At 36.8% G+C, this 23,512-nt stretch overlaps 1 protein-coding gene across 1 annotated transcript in view; it reads right to left on the bottom strand.

Annotated features, from left to right (window-relative positions):
• Window positions 1–23,512, bottom strand: part of RASGRF1 (Ras protein specific guanine nucleotide releasing factor 1) — an 892,789-nt gene that overhangs the window by 389,960 nt on the left and 479,317 nt on the right. The window contains exons 13-14 of the mRNA XM_044076380.1: window positions 21,008–21,090; window positions 2,680–2,928 (exon numbers count right to left, since the gene is read on the bottom strand). Of these exons, the coding sequence (XP_043932315.1) occupies window positions 2,680–2,928; window positions 21,008–21,090 (332 nt within the window). The remainder of the gene's footprint in view (window positions 1–2,679; window positions 2,929–21,007; window positions 21,091–23,512) is intronic.

Raw genomic sequence — 23,512 nt, 5'->3', positions numbered from 1 at the left:
GCAAGTATAAAGAAAACCTGGATGCTAGTTTCATCTTAAAGTATAACCCTTTGTTACCTCAAGGCTTGAGAAGGAGTAATCCTTTGAAAGATCTTTTGTCGCAATATTTCTTTATAATCTGATAATTGGTTTTAGTGGTACATGCTATTTAAATAGTTTTTTTTGCCACTGGTGATTACTTCTATGAAGACCTTGAGCCAAAACTCTAAAAGAATAAACTTTATGATGGGGAATCAGTTGTGCTGTGTTCTTCTTTCCAGTGTGAAATTCATCACAAACATGCTCATCCAGGTCAAGAAGTGCTATGCTGCTTTCATGATGGAGTTCTAAAATCTATGATTATTTATGGATGAATCTTTCCATAATTTGTGAAATTGCAAGAAGTAAGATGATAAAATGTCAGTTGTTAAAGTAAATGCCAAGTTTTTGTAGGGGAACCAGAGGGGTCTATTTCCAGCAATGGGGCACTATACTTCCCATGATGGGTTTGTTTATGAATGTAGTGACTGGGTAGGCAATAGCAACAGCAATTATTTTTATAAATGGAGAAGGTGGTATCCATTGTCTGCCTGAATAAGTTTCATGATGATTCTATGCATCACCTTGTACAACTCATTTGTGAAACTGATGAGTGTGTAAGTATTGGGGTCTGTGGAATGACATTCCTTTTGGACTGGTAGGAACCACAAAATCTTGCTCACAGATATTAGGGGTATAGCCATTTTTAATGCTCTACCAAAAACGTACAGAAGTGTGTATACTAGGCTATTTTTGCTTGCACAAATGACGCTCCCTATTGCCTCATCTGTTTTTTATATGGTTCCATTACACTGGTGTTTCTGACCCTATTGAGGGCAGAGGTGACCATTTCAGATATAATTTTGGCTGTGATCATGCTGTAGGTAGGAAGATTGGAGGGGATTCCCTATGTGGCCTGTAATTTGCTCAAAATCTATATGTCTGTGTGTGTTAGGTGTATCTGTTTGCTGTCTTACATTTGGCACTGTAGAATGGTATGCGCAAAAGTATACCCATCTTACGATCCATATTACTGGCATGCCACACTAATTTTCCATTTCTGATCTGTCACACTATATTCTTATTTCTTCCCATTCATTTTGTGAATATGTTTATTGACTTGCATCTAACCTAATGGCACACTTTACCTTGAATGAAGCCTTGAGTCTTTTAATTTTTTTTTCTTACAATGGGATGGGTAAAGTTCGAAGGCTTTTGTTGTTATAATTTGTTGATTTATAACCAACCATTTAGGCTTATTGGCTTATTGCAGAACTGTGTTCTATATTTATCTCACATCGATGAATTTGTCAGTGCAGCTGTTTTAAAGCATTGTAGAGTACTATAATAATTCACCACCACATTGTGGTGTGTGTGTATGTTTGTGCATGTGAGTCTCTGTATATATGCACATATGTGCATGTGTTTGTGTGTGTTTACACACACACATGTGAGAGTGTGTGTGTGTGTGTGTGGGTTTGTGTGTGCACGTGTGTGTGTGTGTGCATGTGAATGTGTATATGCACATATGTGCATGTGTTTGTGCGTGTGTACATACGCACATATGTGTGTGTGTGTGTGTGTGTGTGTGTATAAGTGTGTGTAAGCTAATATATTGTTGCACTTAAATGATGCAAGATGATCATTTAGGGTACTGCAATAGTTATTTGAAAAGCCATTAAAGATGATATAATTTTTAATTAGGTTTGGTTTGCTGAATAAGAGAAACATCATGGTATTGTGGACAATGTAAAAAGGGGGTGCAGGGATATCTAGCTTAACACATCTAGCAGGGATATGTTCAGGATGGTATTCAGTAAATTTCTACCCTTTACTGATATTTTACTGTAATGTTGAGAGAATACTTAGGACCCCCACAATGGTCAGTCTTAACAGTAGTGTTATCTTTCTTTCTTCTTCTTTTTTTTTTGTATGGGCACCACAAATGTCTGCATTGTGCCTCATAAAACAAATGTCTCATTAACCTGGCAACCCTGAAAGTGCACTAAAGAAAGTATAAAGTAATCCTTGATGACAACATAGTCATCTCTCCTTCAAATCTTTTCGTAGCAAAAGTAGAATGATTCTTGCAGCATCTTTAGTTCACACTCTAGCTTTTACATTAAAAACATGTTCTTGCTTTTATTTTTACATGTTCTAAAATAACTGTATCATGTTCCCGTGACTGAAAATGCAACAATCTGTGCAGTAGAATGCTGTGGTTATGAATAGTTTAAGATAAATCTTTTCACTGACTTACAGGATTGCTTGGAGACACTTGTGGAAGCATATTTACAACCTTAATGCAAGCCATATGAGTCTATGTCATAGCATTAGTTTATTTGATGCAAAAAAAAAATTATGAAATCCTGTGTTGATCCACTAACAGGAAAAAAACAAAGACACTGGAACACAGATGTGATGTAATAGCTTTATTGGAGCAACATAATTTTTGCAGTTACTTGGCCTTTCAAGTTGGCATTAGCCTGAGTAATTGCAAAACCTATGTTGGCCCAATAAATTTAACTCATGTCTATGTTCCACTGTCGTCGTGTTTTATTCTTTGCAATAACTTGTACATCTGAACAGCATTTGAAAATGAAGAGTCACTAAATCAAAAATCAAACTTCTATACGTAATCCTAGTAATAAGTATAATTACCTGGCAGGTATTGCACTAATTGGTCTCTTGTAAATAGTAATCAATTTGTCCAGAACAACTTCTGCTGTAGTGAATACACGGTATGAATGAAGAAATGTGTTGAGAAAATCTATACTTAAAAACCTCAGATCGGTTAGCCTTTCCAGCAAACGTTCTACACTTGCATAGCGAATCTGTAGGACTTTACAGGAGTTCATGGTTTTGCTAAACCGGATATCGACATCATCACAATACAGACTAGCATCGGATCTGTTAACAAAAAAAAAAAAGAAAGACACATTGAGAATCAGTGAAATCAAAGAAATTATTTTTGTTTCAGTTGTTTTTCTACCTTGTACAACAGACAGACAGACACATAGACACACACAGAGACACATGCACTGATCTAAACATGGGTGCATACATGCTGGAGCTCAACTTTTGTTACAGTAGACAGGCTCTTCCCCTGTTTCTGGCCTGTTACCATGTAAAGCACAGACATTCATTTTCTTTCCAGTCAAGTAATGCTAAAACATAATCAGGCCATTTCCTGAATGGGTCTTCCAAACAAATAAGTACAATACCTTGACCTTATTGGTGGACTAATCAGCTTGTCCTACTTAAATGTCTTTCTCTTGGATGATTTTTGTAACAAATAAAGCTCTCTGCTGAAAACACTAGAAGAAGCCTTATTTCACACTCTGAAAGACATTCTTCAGTAATTTCACTTTAATTTTTGTCATTATACATATCTTTTCTATTTCCATTTCTTTCCTGATTTAGGCCACATCAAGTTGTTTGTGTACTTCTATTGGTAACTAGTCTTCAGGGATCACCTAATACATGCTATTACTTTAAAAAAAGGTTAAATCTACAAATGTGTTCTCTTACCTTGTAAAAATAGCAGCTGAAATAGCATTCCTCCTTGGGTTTGTTTCTTTTTAGTATATATTCTCTTTTCTTTGTTTTTTGTCCTCATATGAACTAGATCATGTTTTCCTGAGCTTATAATGGCTGCAGCTTATTATTCCTTCCCACTCTTGAATTTTTTTATGAACTGTTGGTATTGCATAATGAAATGTGGGGTAAAGGGTGATATGTGTGCTTTTTTTTGTCCAAAAGACTGGCCTAATGCTGCTCTTCCTGCACCCAGCTGACCCATTTATTCCTCCAGCAGGGCAAAAACCCTCCAAGCACATTCATTCCCCTGGTAGAGATGAGGGTTGGGTGTTATGGGGTGGGTCATTCTGTAAATCTTCTAGATTGTCATAACCCCACACCCTCAGCAGCTTCCAAGCTGTATTATAACTGGTTTGTGAAATGCATGTAACCTTTCACTCATGTACAGCACTCCAATAAAGACAAACACCTCTTACAGCACGGACATGAAAGGCTTTTTATGTTGCAGTGTTGCAGATGTTGCCAGTGCAGTGAGTCAAGCTGCCACCCCCCACCATTATGGGCTAGCTGACGTAGGCCACTCACTCCCATCCTCCTAGGGTAGTGTGAAGGTTTCAAGGCATTAGGGGGTGTGATCAGCAGATGTTGATTTGTCAGTAGTGCAGTACTGGTATTTACTTCTGTACTGCTATTTCTGAATGCCAGTATGGAAACAAAGTCAGATACTTATTTTTCAGCTTATCAGTGCTTGCTTTTGTGATTTGTGCTTGATATAGATTGTAACAAACAGGCTGCTACATCTTTAAAAGAAGTAGAAAAATACCACAAGCCAAAGGTCGATCTTGCACAAATAAAATCAGTGAAATAAAAATCAAGGTGACCGCCATGGCTAAAAACATATACTTGAATCCAGTAAATAAATAAATAAAGACATGCAATAAGTGCACTTATTGTGTGAAAGCTCTAATCTTTCCTTTTAGGCCTCCATTGCATGTCATTATTTATTTATTTATTCATTCATTGGATTAAAGTGCATGTTTTTAGTCATGTGGGTCACCTTGATTTTTATTTCCTTGACCTCTTTCTGTTCCTCAGCCTAGAGTTGAAGGGTGCCAGACTGTGGAACAGCAGTGGGCTCTAGATCTAAAACTCTGCTCCTTGGCCAGTCCCTTCAATGCTACTACATGAATATGGAAAATCTGGGGTGCAGTCAAGAATTTATCCCTCTGTACTATAGGGCTAGGATTTGGGATGATCAGTGTTTTTTACTATGCAGTGTTTAGTATTTGTTTCTCATTACTGGATTTGCATTTAGTTATAATTCAGTCATTTTACATGGCATTGCTTTCTTAAAGGTTCTTTACAAAAGACTAGAGTACACTTCGATTCCCTCTACAATACTGAAGACTAAAATATTGATACTGAAAATACCTAAAGCACAAAATCCCTCAAAACAGAGAGTTCAGACCTGAAAACACAGCTCTAAGAATATAATCTGTATAACAGTGTGCACACAGGGAGATAAGCTCTCCTGCATCCCTTGATACCTAGTTACTCTCATTTTGAGCTCACATAGCCTTGTAATTTTTCGTGCTAATCATCTTTGGCAAAACTGGTTTCTGCACTAACATACAAGGCTTTGCAATCTCAGAATGTTAATAATTAAGTGGTAGGGGTAAGGGACTGAAGCATCCCATACAGGGCTGCAGGACAGTTCCCCATATATAAACAAGGACCTGAAAGTATGAGGTAGTAACTGTCTAAACAATGTAGCAGCCTTATGTGGCACTGTTGTGTGGCATTCAGTGAAATGTGTTCAGTCTTGTGTAAGGAACCCTTTTCTTTCAACTGCTAAAGTGGCTAGAGGATTGCTCTTGGTGATGAAAATGGACCTAATTTCTGTGCTTATCATATTTCAGAACTGGAATAGCTGGAAGAGGGTGCCCTGAACAGTTTTAAGCTTGATGTTAGAGACAAAGGCCAGAGATAAGACAGGCTAAATTTCAAAGGCTACAATATACACTTTATAACAAGTCTCGCCTAAAGAATGAATGCAAGTGCAGCTACTTCAGAGATGTTGGCTAGCCTCATGGCATACAATTATTATTGCTCTCATTGCATCGGAATTTCTTCAGTCAGTTTTATAGTAACAGAGTCTCTCAATCATTGTTTGCCCTGTTGCGTCCAACGCTATTTAATTTCTTTTACTATATCAGCTAAAAAGGACTACCCCATTCCACATTTGCAGCTGAAACAAAATAATTTCCTGGAATATTTTTTATTTATTTATTTTATTTTACATTTGTTGACTGAGCTAGTCTAGCTGGATATATGTCCATTTTCAGTAAAGGCCCGGGGAGAAAAGCTCCAGAGATTAAACACATTAGACAAAGATAGACAATGCAAATACTAAGGCTTTAAATCAGGGCAAGTTAATACATGTAATACATAAAATAGTCATGGCAAATACAAAGTATAATAAACAAATGTCTTAAAAAAAGAAAAATGTAATATTTTTTTTTTTTTTTGTCAAAGATAATTACATAAGACTGTATAAATGTCATAAAGGGAGAGCTATCAAGGCTGTAGGGAGCACATATTGTAGGAATTTTGGAAGAAGAAAGGATAGGGAGGTAAAAAAAAGAGTTAATCTGGGTTGGTGCAGGAGCAAAGCCAGTGTTTATTGAGATGAATTTTCAGCTGTCTTTTGAAAAGTGGAAAGAGGACAAAGATAGGATTTCAGAGGGTAGTTTGTTCCACATTTTGCCAACTGAGTTGGAAAAAAGACAATCACCTGCAGAGTTATTGGGTTTGGTTATATTAATCAGTAGTTTGTTGGAAGAACGTAGATGTTTCAGGTTATTGTATGGTGAAATGAGGCTAGAGAGTATAGGTGTTTGAGTTGGTTGGTATAGGATCTTGTGAGCTATTAAGAGCTGTTGAAGTATGAGTTTGTTCTTGAGTTCAAGCCAACCTAGTTTTCTTAGGTTCAGGCAGTGGTGAGTTTTAAATGGGGATCCTGTTTTAAATCGAGCAAGGTGTTGCTAGTTTCTTGAGGTTGTTTTTGGAAAGATTCGTGTATATGGGGGAGGCATATAGAAGTGTAGAGATAAGGTGCGATCTGGCTAAGGTGGTCCTTGCTTTGGGTGAAAGGAAGGGTTTGATTCTATAAAGGGATCCGATTTTTCTATTAACTGATTTTATTGTGTTATTGATGTGAGTCTCGAAGCTGAGATTATTGTCAATAGTTATACCTAATAGTTTAGTAGTTGAATCTGGAGAGATGAGAGTGCTATCAGTGGAAGAAAGAGTGAAGTTTAGTGGGGTAGATCTGCGGGAAGGTGAGAACAATAGCAATTTAGTTTTCTTGGGATTAAGGAGTAGGCAACGATCAGAGAACCATTGTTCAACAGTTGTAAAAGCTTTTTGAGTGATTGACTGTAGTTCAGTTTGTGAATTAGCGGTGCAGATAATAGTAGAATCGTCTGCATATTGTATAAAGGTAGTATATGGGATAGCTAATTGGAGGTCATTAATAAAGATGGAAAATAGAAGGGGGCCTAAGATAGAGCCTTGAGGTACACCTAGAAAGATAGGGAGGAGATTGGACAGTGCATTTTTCCAGAGAACTGCCTGTTGGCGGTTTTCTAGGTAAGATGTAAATCAAGTTAAGGAAGGAGGGTCAAGTGAGAGAGATTTTAGTATGTGCAAAAGAAGTTTATGGTTTACCATGTCGAAAGCTTTAGATAAGTCAATAAAGATAGAGGATGATAGGTTATTATTGTTACGGTTATAGTTGATGGAGTTGGTAAAGGAGAGTAGAGCTCTGGTAGTACTGTGGGAAGGTCTAAATCCATGCTGACAGTTCACAAGTAGGTTGTTATGCAGAAGGTGGTTAAGAAGTTGCTTATGGATACATTTTTCCATGATTTTAACTATGGGTGATAGGAGTGCTATAGGACGAAAGTTAGAGAAGTCATTAGACTTACCTCCTTTGTGAAGTGGGATGATGTGCGATATCTTACAAATATAGGGGAAAATACCTTCCTTTAAGGATCTATTTATCAGAATAGAAATGGGATAGGCAATAGGTTTGGCTCCTATTTGCAAGAATTCTGCAGGAAGTTTGTCTGCAGAAGGAGTAGTAGGTTTTAGTTTTTGGAGCAGTGATAAGATATAGGAGGTAGATACAGGTTGTAAGTGAAAAGAAGGAGGTAGATTTAGAGTAGGTAAGAGTAGCTTAGAGGTGTCAGGAGATAGGTGACTGGCTAGAGTTTGGATAGTATTAGTGAAGAATGAATTAAAGTCGTTAGCTGTTTGTGTGGGATTCTCTGGGTTACAGTCCTGGGGGTTAGGTGTGATAGACTGGCCTGGGGAGAAAAGATTATTAATACTGGTCCAGAATTTTTTGGGTTCCTTTTTGGAGGTTTGTTGTAATTGAAGGTAATAGTTCTTTTTGTCTATTAGGATGGCTTTTTTTGTGCTGTTTCTAAGTTCTTTGAAGTTTTGGTGGTCAGTTAGATTCTTAGTGGTACGCCATTTAGCCCAAGATTTGTTTCTGTGGATGATTTTTTGCCTAGTATTGTTGGTCAGCCAGGGTGCTGCTTTAGCTTTGGTTCTAATAGTGCGACTTGCGACATAATGATCCAGGATAGATAAGAATGTCGAATTAAAATATTCTACTGCTTCATTATGAGGGAGATATTTTTAGTGGACACCAGTTACATTGTAGTAATTCATCTAGAAATTCTTCAGAGTTAAAATGCTTTTTTGAACGTAGTGTTCTGTTTTTGGTAGGTAAAATTAGGTTGGTTTTATGCCTAATGACATAAGTAAGTGAGTGGTCACTGAGATCATCAGGGAGAGTACCTGATTGGTAGGTTTGTTGAGGAGTATTTGTAAGAATCCAGTCTAAGATGGTTTTGTTATTGTTGGTGTTATTAGTTCTGGTAGGACTGTTTATAAGTTGTGTGAAGCCATAGAGGTTTATATGGGACGTAGGGTTTGTACTATTACAGGAAAACCAGTCAATGTTGAAATCACCTAGGACTAGTGTTTCTTGAGGGAGGTAGTTGGAGAGTGAGCTAAGGGTGCATTCAAGTGTGTTATTCCCTGGGGGAAGGTAAACACATATGATATTTAAGGCCTTAGTACTGTTGATTTGAAGTTTAGAGCTGATAATTTCAGCATGATTATCAGGGCTAAGAGTCTGGTCTATAATACTAATTTGCATATGTGTTTTATAGAGAATTGCTACCCCTCCACCCTTTTTTGTAGTATGATCTAGTCTAATGATGTTATACCCAGGTGGGGAGATTTCATTGTCTTTGATGGTAGGCTTTAGCCATGTTTCAGTTAAGCATAAGATATTGAAATGATGGGTTTCTAGAAGGGCATGAACTTGAGTAGTTTTGTTACAAATACTTTGTATATTGAGATGGGCAATAGAGAGAGAGTTGGTAGGTTTGGTGGATGATAGAGAAGTGGCTTTGTCTTGTTTCTTGTAGGTATTGGAATTGGTATGATGTGGCCCAGGGTTAGGATTAATATCTCCGTACAACAGAAAGTGGAGGAATTTAATGTCCTTTGACTGGAGAAGTTTTTGAAAGGTGTCTATAAGTTTCCTGGATTTTGGTTTGCTTAACTTGAAATGTGCTAGTCTGTGGTATTTGGCTAGTAGGTAATTGGGTTGAGTAATGAGGTTGGAGAAGGTAGGAGAGAGAGTTGATATAGGTGTAAAGGTATATTTAGATGAAAAAGGAAGAGTAGAGTAAAGTGGGTATTCATAAAAAGTTAAGTGGTAAGTAGTAACAAGGCAGGAAAGAAAGGATAAGCAGATGACTGGTTTTAGTTGTGAGGGAATAGATGTTGTGCCCATTTTAAAGGTGGGGACGTACGAAAGGAGGAGAAGGTAGGTTGTAGATCCAACAAAGGAGAAGTCATTTAGGTTAAGTAAAAAGGTAGGAGGAGGGTTAGTTAATTAGTGGGTGTGATGTTCAGTAGAAGAGGTTGAGTGATTGTATGATAGGTACTTATCTGATTGGGTAGTTAAGATAGGGGTGTGGTCATGAGAGCTATAAATGTAGGAGCACTGGGGTGGGTGGGAATTGGGGGCAGGGTAGGGGAGCGGAGTGTGGCCAGAGGGCGAATGGAGCGGGTAGATTCAAGAGAGTGGACAAGCAAGGAAGACAATCAGAATAATGTGAGTAAACTGCAGGTAAGTGTGAAAGTGAGAGGAAGCAGAAGTAAGTTGTAAGAGAAGTAGAGTTTAGTTAGTTTACTCAGGTATGAGGGTAGAGAGATACAGAAAAACATGTAAGAAGGGATAAAGCTGAAGAAAAAGACAAAGCAAAAAATAGGGATAGTAGGTCAAGTAGAGAGATATTTGTGGTTGAGATACAGAACAGTGGAGGTAAGGTGCCACATAGTGGCCAGTAAGTTGATTGCCACAAATCCCTCGTAAAAGGGGGGTCAGGCTACAGGCAAGGGGGAGTTGGGAGACCTAATACACACAGGTGAGTAGAGGCTGTCTAGGGGTGTTGGTTAAAAGCACAGAAAAATATAGTTGGGGGGGTTATAGGCTGCTGGCTATCTTGAGTGGGAAACTTGCCTAGCGTAGCAGGCTTTTATACCAAAAGTATTGGTAAAAATGTCTGGTATTAAGAACAGTACATACTTTCACTATCTTTAAAAAAGGCTGGCCCTCAGGGAGCAGGTGGATAATTTCAGAGTCCAGACTATTTTCCAAAGACTTTCCAGGAGGGGTTTTGCAGGTGTTTAGGTTCTGAAAGTACCGGTTCACCAGGCTGATAAAAAGTAGGAAGAGAGACGGTGGTGAGGTAGATAATACTAGGAGCTGTAGTCAAAAGAAAAACAGGTATACAGCCACAATTACATAGATTTGATACAAAAAACATTCAAATACTTTAGATTGTTCTAAAACATTTAGACAGAGAAGAACTTCATTTGATTTAAACATATAGACAGTACATAAATAACACAAATACTGTATGGTACTAAAATCTCTACTAAAATCCGGACATTTTGCAAAGTTGTAAAGTGTTGTTTTAGCTACACGTATCAGGCGGCTTGTCTCAACACAGTGATGTTAGTTAGGGTGTTATCTAATGTGGTCTATATCTGAAAATGTATTTTAGCAGTGTAAGGCAGTGTTAAGTCATACAGCAGCCCACATGCATTGATCAATCTATATATGCGAGAGCATAGTATTATCAAACACTATGGAAGTAGCCAATGAAGAAGTTATATTTAATTCCCTGGGAGAGATTTTAGAGTGGTATTTTAGGGTATATCTAAGATACTGTACTATGATTATATAATCTGAAGTAGCACTTAGTAATACAAAAGTTGCTACGACGGCAATCAGAGGAATTATGATTATGATATAGATAAGCCAAATAAGACCAGCCTTAGCAATATATAAGCCAGGAAGGAGGTCCGTTTTATTTAGTGATACGACCAGAAGAGATACAAAACATATATAGTAAAGGACAAAATACTGAGGGTGATCCAGGCTAGGAAGATTATGTGTTAGATGTTGAATTTAATATAAAAAGTTCAATGATAGTATGGTTTCCTCCTAATAAAGTGGAAAAGTAACAAAACCAGGGGTGCTGGAACACTTATAGCGTTCCACGTGCGCAGCGCTAACTTTGTTTAGTAAGCGCGAGAGTCCTAACAATATATAGTAGGTTTATAGAACCCTTATTTAATTAAGGTTCCTACGAAATGATTCCTTTGACGAGCATCTTTAAACGAAGATGGTATCTAGTAATATATGTATACAGACAAAGCCATATCAGTTATTCTTCTAGTTTCTCCCTAGTAAAGTGTGCAATTAGCTGGATCAGGGAACTAGAATGCTTAGAGCATTCCACGTGCACAACACTGTGTTAGGTCAGTAGGGATATCCTAGCTAATTCCTTAGAGCAGTCTTTAAGATTTTTAACTAGCAAAGTATGTAAAATAATATGTGGTAAAGAGCGGCAACAGTAGCCGGTTCTTTGATAGCATACTTAATAACATAACATAACGCAATATTATACTTACAAAGCCACAAAATATCAGTGTCCTATAATAATTTCACAGCCTGCTAAAACCACAACTAGCTGAGAAATATACAAATTCAGTTGCTACTACAAACCTGGCCACACTTCTCCTCTAGGGCAATTTTCCACTAGGACCAATTCCCTACTACAACAGATGGCAGTGGTTCCACTAAACCTGATGAATAAACTCTCTTTAATATTGTACATAATTCACATAGTGTAATATCATGTAGTCATATATTAAAGTTAGAGCAAATTTTATGTACACAGATCTTAAGCTATTAAATCAGACATATATTAAGACGGTGGTATGCCAAGGAGACAAGACTACTGATTATGCATATATGTCTATATTATTCCAATAATATTACTCTGTGTAAAATAAATCATGCATATTTTTATCTACGTGACTATTTAGTCGAAAGTTTCATTGCATCTTGTGTTTATGCATTGCTTTATATTATGTTATTAATTACTTCATGAGCATTCTCTTTCTGTATTACTACTGGATTCACATTCAGATATTATACTTTTTTAGCTAAACTGTACCCAAACATTTTATCAAGAAAGTACATTTAGTCCTTTGTCAATGTTTTGAGCCTGTGATATATATGCCTATCATTCAGATAGTTCTCTTTTAATGGTAAAAGGTAAAAAGAAGTAATAACTTAATGTACAATTGTCTTGGAGTGTCTTTTAGTGAACAGAAGGCAGATGGGAATCATACAGCAGTTTACCATTCCTTAATACTGAACAGAATATAGATGTTGATATATTTGTTAGATGAATGCAAGTTCCATTGATACATAAACATGAAAAAGGAATAAGCATGAACCTTAAAGTTCGAGTTCAACTGGCAAAGTGCAACATTTCCTGGTCATGTTACTTTTGGTTAGGTAAAACATTTCAATAAGATAAACAGAGAGACCAAAGGTGAAGAAATGGTGCATTGCTAAATCATACTTATAACTATGATATGTACTCTAGCAGTATCATCTGCACATACATGATGCAGGGTTCAGCACACATTTTTTTAGTACTTTAAAATCTGTACAGTACTTTTATTATGATACAAGTGCTCTTAATAATTTGCTGGTGGTTTATTTGTTAATGCTTAGATGAAGTAATTTTACCTAAACTTGAAAAATAAACAAATAAATAAAATAAAAATAAATAATGCAACAATGATACCTTGTGTGAAGGTCCTTCCTCTGGGGCAGCAATCAAGGAGACTCAGTCTTCACCACTGGTGACTCTGGTGAGGGATGGTCACTAAGAGCAAAGATGGTTTCACACAGTATTTTCAGATGCTATTCCCTGTACCAAGCACAATTTTCCTTAAGAGCACACAGGAAGTATGCTCCAGACCTCGGGTTGGACTCTATTTCTCTCTCCAGACCCACACAAATCTCTATACTGACCATTCTGTGTCCCTGTTCCCAGTAGCTGACACCCACACTTGGATATTTGAGTTTCACACACACACACACACATACACACCTGGGAAAATCTGGCACAGATTTATTAACTGTGCCCCTTTCTGCCTGGACTCTGAGGTAATTATGCTGCCACCAGTCAGCTACCCTAAGGCTCTTACAAAAGGTACCCAATTATAGTGTGTAAAATGAATACTAATACAAATAATAGTGTGTGACCAAAGCAGCATTGCTTTCAGAAGCAGCCACAGTGTCACTAAAACAAGCATAAGTACTCTCAAGATGTCAAAAGTATTCTCTAAAGGATCAGTCACAATGAAAGGTATTAAAATATTTAATGATAAATAATAAAACAGAAAACAGGAGAATACTGAATACAATGAACAACAGAGTTTCAACCACAGAGATATTAAAAATAATGCAGTTGGATCGTTTTTCACAGATGCAGAAAACAATACTATTCTCACTAAATTTCCCTAACGAAAGAATTACAGTTCCCTGACTACTTATTAAAGCAAGGCAAACTGATGTGTGCTGAGTGCCTTACCACATCAAAAGCCAGTTGATGTCTCTCTTTTTGCTTGTATGGATGTGTGAGATATATATCCTGTCAGAAATCTTTTCTGTCAGATTAAGTTGCTGCTGCGAGGATTCCAAAGAAACCAGATGCTGGCTAGAGGATGACATCACCTCCAGTCACCTGACTCTGATACAATACACACACAGAGCTTTGCTAAGATCTGTGGCAGCATCTGAAAGCTATAACACAATTTCAAACTTTTCAACCTTCCATGGTTCTCTAATAAACATACTCATTTGATCAGCGGAATCTAATATACATGCATACATTTTTTTCTGTCCAGCAGGACGTACTGTTGATGCATTTTTAACACAAGTAACTTTACAAATATATTTTTAACTCAAAAATCTGTACAAATCAGTGTGATAGTCAAATAGCATAAAATTATTTACAAAACTCCAGCTAGCTATGCTGGCATATGTACTCTCTCTGGCAAAGATGGCACTACCTTGTAATACAACAGCTTGACAGGATGGTTGGATGCTTAACCAAGAATATGCATAATATGGGGTCTGTAGGAGTGATACAAACTTCACAAGAAAATGCATTTCAGAATTTAGCTGAACTTTTTAGAGATGCTTTTAGTGTGGATTGCAGGGACAGTATGAAGGTGTGATGTTAATAGCACATAATTAAAAACTGACCACCATAACATCTGATGTGGCATGGCAGACTTATTCTAACAGTTTACTAGGACAAAGAAAGATATGCTGAAGATGGTTTAAGCCATATTAATATTTCTTTCTTTCTTTATTTCTTCCATTTTTCCCTCCAAACAAGGCTTATTTATAAGCAAATAGGTGAAAGAAACATCTAAGTAATTCTGACATTTTCTCAGAACACATTTTCATACTTTGATCCGGAGATCATACAGGAGAAAATGAAAAAGCTGATTGTTGGTAGTTGGATATGAAAATCCATGTGCTGCACTGAAGTTTCATGGAATGTGAAATCCTGAAATTGTAGAAGAGAGAGAGAGAGTGAGAAAGAATGAAACAGAGAAAAAGAATGGATTGTTCTCAGGATTCTTGATATTGAACTCGCATAGAAAAAAGCAGGCCAGTCATGGAAACTGGATATTCTGGTATTCGTACATGAGCTGCAGAAAGATTAGTATAGATTCAGTGATGGACAAACACTTTGCGGGTGCAGAGGTAAGTGAAAGGGGATGTGTTATCTTCCTATGTCTATGAGTCCATCAAAATGAAATGGGTAGCAGATCTAGACAGAGAGAGAATACAGGACAATGGAAAGGTTGCCTTAGCCACAGCAATGAGAAGGTTAGAAGAGTGATTGGAATTCACTGCTGTTAAGTGATAACAGCTGAAGATAGAAATCCAGTGGGGTCAACATAAGGTTAGCTGATTCATATTAGATCAAGTACAACAAATCACATTGGGTAAACATACATTAGGAAGGTACAGAATCATTGGATTGTGCTGGCAAAGTAGTAGTATGGATCACTCAGATGACCGAATGGGAACGTGCTCACTAGTGACAGTGACATGGAGTAATGCAAGACTGTATATTATATTAGGGAAGAAATGGAAGGTCTCGAGTAAATTATCGCATTTAGTTTTTGTTAGGCAGATGTCAGAGGAAGCAACATGAAAGGCATACAAGGAATCATTTGAAAATCATATTAATTGAGTTCTAATTGAAAATGGGTATCTGGCAGTTAGTACAGAAGACTAAAGCTATGAACTATTAATAAGCTTCTTCCTGTAGTGTAGGGTTTGATTTCCTCAGCCTCTATTTGCCTATATGCTCGACTGAGATTAAAAAAGGTTCTGTGTGGGTTATACTACTTTAACCAGGTTAACAAAACAAGTAATTATACAATGGCTGTCCATTAACATTCAAAAACGAGTAAGCTGAATGGTCAGCCCAACTAGCATGCCTGTTGTAAATTGAGCATATACCAACAGAAAAAAGTCCAGTCACCCAGACTTTCTTCTATTAATATATGCTACAACTTTTTAGTTTTCTTGACTGTAAAAAAATAATAATAAAGTTTGAAATCTAGACGAACAGTTCAGAGGTATGAGAGAGATGGGAAAGAGAAATTAAAAGGAAAATCAGGTATGTTATGCAAAACTAAGAAAACAGACCTGATTTTCCTTTATTTCTCTGTCCTGCCTCTCTTATACCTCTCAAGTGTCCCGATTTCATACTTTATTAAAAAAAAAAAAAAAAAAAAAAAGCAACAGAGATCTTCCTTTCTCTGTTGCTTCCTTTTCAAAGCACTAATATGCTGTGTAAGCATGGGGACATAAACCCCATATGTATGCACAATATGCCAAGAAAGCTCCAGAATATGAAAACAAAGAGGAGGAACACCACAGCACCATTATACAAGGACATTATTTAAGAAAAGTAAGTATTTTATTTCTTAATGTCATTGTATAATAGCAGTGACCCATGGCTGAGTGTGGGTAATGCTGATTTACCCATGGTTGGCTTTGTATGGTCATGCGGGCTTCGACCCTCTGACCAAATTATTCCAACTCTGGGTAAATCCAGCATTACCTACACCCAGCCATGGATTATTGCTATAATATACAGCTGTTTTATTAAGTATGTACATTGTTTCATATTCTGGAGTGGAAGGAAGCCACAGTAAATATAATGGTTGGCTCCCTCTTGAAATAATGACACATAGAAAAGTGGCACCCGTAGTTTCAAGGTGAGTAGAGTAAAAGCCTAAAATTGTGAAGGCATGGAAATTTTGCCTCAGCTACACAAATCACACATGTAATATGTAATACAACCAAGCCAACATTAAAAGCACAGACATTGTCAAATACAACAGGCACTATTCCTCACATCAGCTTCACAACCATCCATTGGGGATGCAGTCAAAGAGTACCTGATTGCCATAGTAAGATATAACATAAAGGAGGGCACACCTTTGTTAATCCGACATCATGGAAGCAAAAGTGAGAATCTCATCTAAGAACTCCAAACTGCCTGCCTCTAAGACGGAACAGCAAGAACAAACTGGAGCTAGATGGTTACTTGAATTTGTATCATAAAGAAAATGTCATATTGATGGTACATCCTTAAGGCCATCCATGATGGCACCAAGCAGAGGAGAAGAAGTGGTGTGGCAGCTTGGGCATTATCACAGGTCCAACAAAACAGAAGTAACAGCAGTAGAAGTATGCTGGTCAGAGCCTGTATGTGTTCCAACATATTCTGTAAGATAGTGCCAAGAATGTGTTGATAACACAAATTACAGTGTCAAGCATCCTGTCAACAATAAAAGATTTTAACCCAGAGTTTTTTTTAACAGACTGACAAGGGACCTTTCTTTTCACAGTCAATGAATGCATTATAGAGGATGTGACTCTACTGTCTTGTGAGTCTGCAATGCCATCACTAATTGTAATAGGCAGGGCATTCCTGATGCCATTCTGTGTATGTACGCAATTGCATTCAGTCCAAAGCTATCTGATGAATGCACTCAGATGGACATTGCTGCCACCTATAGTTGCAGTTGTGCCTGCTAAATCAGAATTTGGATGTGATAGCCTGTCTGAGCTGCTGCTTGACACTGTGGAGAGTCTAGATATCTGCTTACTGGCAAAATTAATTATAACCAATTTCAAAAGATATGTTTTATAAATAGAGTCAACAGTTCATTCTTCATCTCTTTCCACACTGGCTACTAATTTAATTTATCTAAAATACTGTGGCATCCACTATGGCAGGATCCAGTATACAGCACACTTTGCATTTCACGTCAGAATTGATAAGGTGGTTATCTGTAGCAAGAGACACCATCTTCCTTTGATTGTCTAATGGGCTTGTTTTTAGAGGTGGCCTCTCCAGTCTTAGATTGCGTCAAAGAAATATGTACGAGTTGGTATCTGGGATGGTAGAAAGATCATGAATCCACCACTGTCTCCCTCCACCCAGGATTTTCAGAGCTCTTATCACTAAACTGGTGTCATGGCACACAATTGTGCAGAGCAGTGATGAGTCCTGGCATCACAGGCTGAGGTCACTTTGCTATAGAAATGTTTGATGATTGTAACCCTCATCTGCAAAGTCCAGTTGGAGTAGAGCCATGATAATGATATCATGATGGTGTTTTGTGCAAGCCACCAATGAGGAAGACATATGTCTGGCAGGCTGAGAGGGGGATGCCGTTGCTCAGGACTGTGTTGCATACTTGAATTGCAGATACTTGCAAGCTCTGGCTCACCATGTTCTCAAGTAAAGATGACAGAGATATGACTCTGCTCATGGCAGCTTGCACTTGTTGATAAACATAGTTCTCCTGATATATTTTTAAATAAAATATAAGCTCTCCATTTTTGTGGTTATGGAGTATCCCTCCTCAATAAAAATGAAGAACTGTCCGTGTTATAGACAGTAATATAGATGATGGTTGTAGGACAAAAGGTGCTGCACATATGTGGTTCTGTGCTGCCCACATGTGGTTCTGTGTTACATTGACATCAGTGGATGTGATGCTCCAGTGCAGCTCACTGGTCTGTTGGCAGCCTAGTTTTCATGTGGTATTCATGCTCATCTCATCCCCCCGTAAATAAATAAAATAAATAAATAACTCCAGTGCTAGTTTTTTACACAGTTGACATTTACACACTGCTCTTTGTGGTAGTGTAACTTCAATAATGCAGTATCTTCATAATTCTGTGCTCAGAAAAAAAATGCAACCCTTGACCCAGGTTCGCTTTTCAAGTCACTAAAATACAATAATATCACTGCACCCTTGCAGTTCTGACTCCATAACCTTCATATTAATTGGAAATTTATATTAGCTCAAATGACAAATGCAGTGTTGTGTCTCACATTTTCAAATGGTTGCCATAGTGACCAGAGAGATAAAGTAAAATAATGATGAACAAATTATTCTGGCAGATATTGCAAAGGTATGAGGTGAACACAGTTTGGTCGTACAGGACAGAAAAGTGCCCAAAATAGATGCATTAATTCAGTACTAAGTTTAGAATACTATGATATATACCAAGGTCATGTCTTAGGGCAGAGATAAAGTAGGAGGTAGAAATGGACAGACAATATTTGGAAATAATCTAAGAGCTCTAGAGGCAACTGAAAGAGTAAGGAAGAAGGTGAGTAGTGAAACATAATGGTTTATTTCTGCACAACAGCAATTGCATTATGCATTTAACATACAATAGGAGCCTGTAAAATTGTATAAAGCTAAATGGGAACATATTGCTGACAAAGGTTTATCCCATTTTTGATAAGAGAAGTAAAGTCATAAGAACAGATGAAGTAAAAGAGTTAAAAATATTTTCAAAGAAGGTTCATGTCATCTATATATATAAGGACTCTAAGTCTATATATGCCTTATTTGATCTGATTCAAGTCATATATAGGAAATCTTTTGAAACTATTATGCATGGATGAGATGATGTTTGTTCTGGGATTCAAACTACAGCTATGTGCCAGATCAGCTCATTATATCTGTGAAATCATAGCAAACATTTAATAAACTTCCAAAGGAGACAATCAGAAAATACTTGGATCAGCCACCTATAACAGCCATAAAGAACACCTGTTGATGTCCATCTGCATAAACAATCAGATTTGGAAGTTTGTATTAAATATTGATAAACATTTCTCCTAAATTTCCTTTATATTGTTTAGTCCTCCTCACCACATCTGATTTTCTTTTCCTCTGTGAATCATTGAGTTCTAACTGAACGAGGATTCACCCACCAAAATCAAATAAAAAAATAAATTTAATGAAAAGTATTTTTTTGCAAATGGCCAGTCCCTCTGCACCCGAGCTCAAGCTACCCAAAATCCCAGCCTATATATATGTGCGTGTGTGTGTGTGTGTGTGTGTGTGTGTGTGTGTGTGTGTGTCTGTCCCCTGAGAAACCACTGTAGTAATGATTTCCTATAGAAAACCATGACCAGAAGGTTCAATATCTGTGAGACGGACTTGTATTTAGTTGTCATCATAAGAACTTCACAAGATGCAGGAAAGCCATGCTTTTCTGATAAACGTATTTATAAGGCTTGTTTTTCTGCTAAGTTTGTGTATGTGCTGTTTTTATTTGTGAATAGAAATGCAAGTATAAATATTGCAAGACTGTGAAATGATTTTTAAATACTTATAACCTATAACACTCTCTAAACACTGGGGGGAAAGTAATTTTCTTTGCGCAGCACATTATATATAAATGCTCAGTTTTAATGTTTTTATTTAGTATTTTATTTGTTCCATTCTTTTCACACTGCACTTTTTCTAATTTATTAATATTTGTGCCACTTGTTTATAGATTACTGTTCACATTCCAAGCCGGTATTTTTAAAACTTAGAAGTTAATGAACTCATCATCTCAAAACATTTTCTTCATTGCCTTTAAAATATAGACTTGGATAGTCTGAGTATGATTTCAGTAGACATGTGAATGACCTCCTGAGATTATACATTTATATACTGCCATACTCATGGTTAATCTACCTACTACCCCCTTACATTACCCCCTTACGTTACCCCAAACTAGCTCATTCTCACAGCTACAACTATTAACTGCTGAAGGCTATCTTGATTCTACACTCAGTTTCAGTTAACAATGTATACAGACTGCTTTGTCTTCAACTGTTATGCAGACTGCATTTCTCTGTCTTGCAATTACTGTATCATACTGTTCTCACTATTAACTCATACGGCCAGTTTTTATCACTAACTGTGCCATTTTTGTTAAATTTGTTAACTTATTTGTTAATTATTTGCTAATTATTACTATATAACTAATTTCTTTACTGACTTGCTTTGCACATGGTTGATAAATACATGTTCAGTTTGATTGTTTAATACTGTCTATTTGTATGTATGGAGCTTTTCTCCCTGGGCCTCCAGTTAAAATGGGCCTCTTGCCTAGTCAGACATAACCTGGTAAACAAAAATAGTCATGTACCTGCATATATATATATATATATATATATATATATATATATATATATATTTTTTTTTTTTTTTTTTTTTTTATACACACAGATACATGAATGTACATGCTGGGTGCAGACACACACACACACACACACACACACACACACACACACACACACACACACACACACACACACACACACACACACAGTGATTTGTACTGCAAAAGCATTTAAAAATCAGTCAGTATTTCTTAAAAGCCTAGTCCTTGAGTCCCAGGGTAATTTATAAAAATGCAAATATGTGTGAAATATTATCTAAACAATAAGTAGACTATGAACAAGTAAGTAAATAAATAAATACTACAAAAAAACAATTCAGCAACACATCATCAGCAGATAAAGTATAGCTAATTTAGACCTCACAAACAGATGCACATGTACTTACACCCATTTTAATTACTTACTTGATCATCTGAGGAACTGTCACTTTGGAGTTCTCTTCAAATGCATTCATCATGAGACCATTGCATCGGATATTATCTATGCACTAAAATCCAGAAATTAGAAAAGTCACTTTAATTAACCAGCAATCATTCCCTTTCCTTATATTTTATTTTATTGTGAAACTGACAAAAATATATAGCTACACAGAATTTTGACATGGTGTTTGCAGTTAGCAGGTCATTGTGCAGTGCATTTAGGACTGCCTTATCAATGTCTTACACAATGGAAAGTATCCTGAAAGTTTGTTAAAACAGAAGTATTATTTGACAAACTATGAAGGATATTATAGGAAGTGAGAAACCTCCTTTCCATATTCACAACTAAGGCATTAGCAGACAGTGGGAATGAAATCTCATATCTAACCTGGCAAGTGTTTGTAATTAGTGTAGGAGGAATAGGCTTACATTGCAGTTTTTCCTGAAGCCTTCTTCAAAAATATTCATGCTGGAGGGTTATACAGTGTGCATTTTTTGCGGTCTCAATTTTCTCAGTATTGAGGCATGAAGACTGTTTATATCATCTTTATTTGTTTAAATAGGTTCATATGTAGCAGAGTTAGATATTAATTTGTCATAAATGTTTAACGAGATAATTCCTTACAGAAATCAGCCAAAAAACAATACATTTGTGCTCTGAAATTAGCAAATTCCAATATAGCATACAGTGCTTACAGCAGACATTGGCATACTTTGTTGATTTAAGAACCACTATGTTAGTTTAATTAACACCTAAGTAAATAATGGAAAACTGCCGTGCCATTTTTTTCATAAATATAGCAATGCAGAAAAGATAAATGCATATATATTATGTTCACAGTACTGCAAAACTCTGCTTTTATTTCAGAGTGCAAACTCTTAATAAGATTAGGTTTTGGTACAAATATTAGCTGGTATTGTCTCATAGGTGCAGGAAGCAAGAGAGGTACTTATGTCCACCTAGTATTTTCCAACAATGCATAAATATATATGTTTATATATATATATATATATATATATATATATATATATATATGGTTCTACCTCACTTCAACGACACGCCGGAACATCGACAGGGAAATCGCGAGCCCCAGAAGATCGACAGCGCAGAAGACCGACGCGACGGGACCTAGAAGATCAACAAGCAGAAGACCGACCTGACGGATGAAAGCACCGACGCCGAGGATGCCGACATGGGAAAAGGCTGTGTAAGTATGCGGTAGTGACGGACGTTAGGGTGCGAGTAAGGTAAGTGTGGATAGGGGTGGGTTAAGTGAGTTAGGGTTAGGAGCGGGTCAGGTAAGTGCGGTAGTGATTGTGTTTGGGTTAGGGGCGGATAAGTGAGTTAGGGTTAGGGAGCGGTCAGGTAAGTGTGCGGTAGTGATTGTGTTTGGGTTAGGGCGGATAAGTGAGTTAGGGTTAGGGAGCGGGCCAGGTAAGTGTGCGGTAGTGACGGACCTTAGGGTTAGGGTTTGGGTTAGGGTTGCAGGTAGTTGTGTATGTGAGGTTTAGTGTGGGTTTGTAGGGATTTTGGTGTGCTTGTGTTGTGTATGTGGTTTTTGGACGGGGAATGTATTTTGGTTGTTGATTGTGGTGTGTGAAGTGTATGAGGTTTCGTGTTTGTGTACCGTCGGTTATTTCGTTGTCGGGCATGTGGGATTTCATGTTTTTGTACTGTCGGTTATGTGGTTTCGGTGATTGCGTTGTCGGTGTTGTGGTGTTTCGTTTATGTGAGGTAGAACCATATATATATATATATATATATATATATATATATGTATATATAAATATATATATATGTGTGTGTGTGTATGTATGTATTTATGTGTATGTATGTATTTATATACACACACACACACATACATATATATATATATATATATATATATATATATATATATATATATATATATATATATATATATATATATATATGGGTCCCCTTCAGTAGATCGAACATATAACAAGTTCAAACCTCATATGGCCGAGACCATATGTTCGAACTTGTAAATGTTCAATTGGACTGAATGGAGATCTCCTTACAGTGCGGAATGGTTTTCCACAATGTAGTGCGATCTCGGAGTTGGTATATTTAAGTAAGGGGGTGTGGGGGGTGCATGGGGGCACAACCCCCCCCCCCGCTACAGATGTTTAATTTTGTTTTTTGTTGATTCAGTGTTAGAACTATTACTTGTTTGAACATATGGTCTCGGCTATATGTGGTTCAAACTTGTAATATGTTTGATCTACTAATGTAGACCTATATATATATATATATATATATATATATATATATATATATATATATAATATATGTAAATATATATATATATATATATATATATATATATATATATATATATATATATCTATATATACAGATATATTTATATATACACATACAGACACACATACACACACACACAAAAACACACACACACACACACACACACACACACACACACAAGGCATGGGGAACTGACTTTGCAC

The sequence above is a fragment of the Protopterus annectens genome, chromosome 7.part0 (assembly GCF_019279795.1).
Source record: "Protopterus annectens isolate FY-2018-M chromosome 7.part0, PAN1.0, whole genome shotgun sequence".
Classification (NCBI taxonomy): Eukaryota; Metazoa; Chordata; order Ceratodontiformes; family Protopteridae; genus Protopterus; species Protopterus annectens.
Note: the sequence above shows the minus strand (reverse complement) of the source record. Positions and strands in the feature narration are given on the sequence as shown.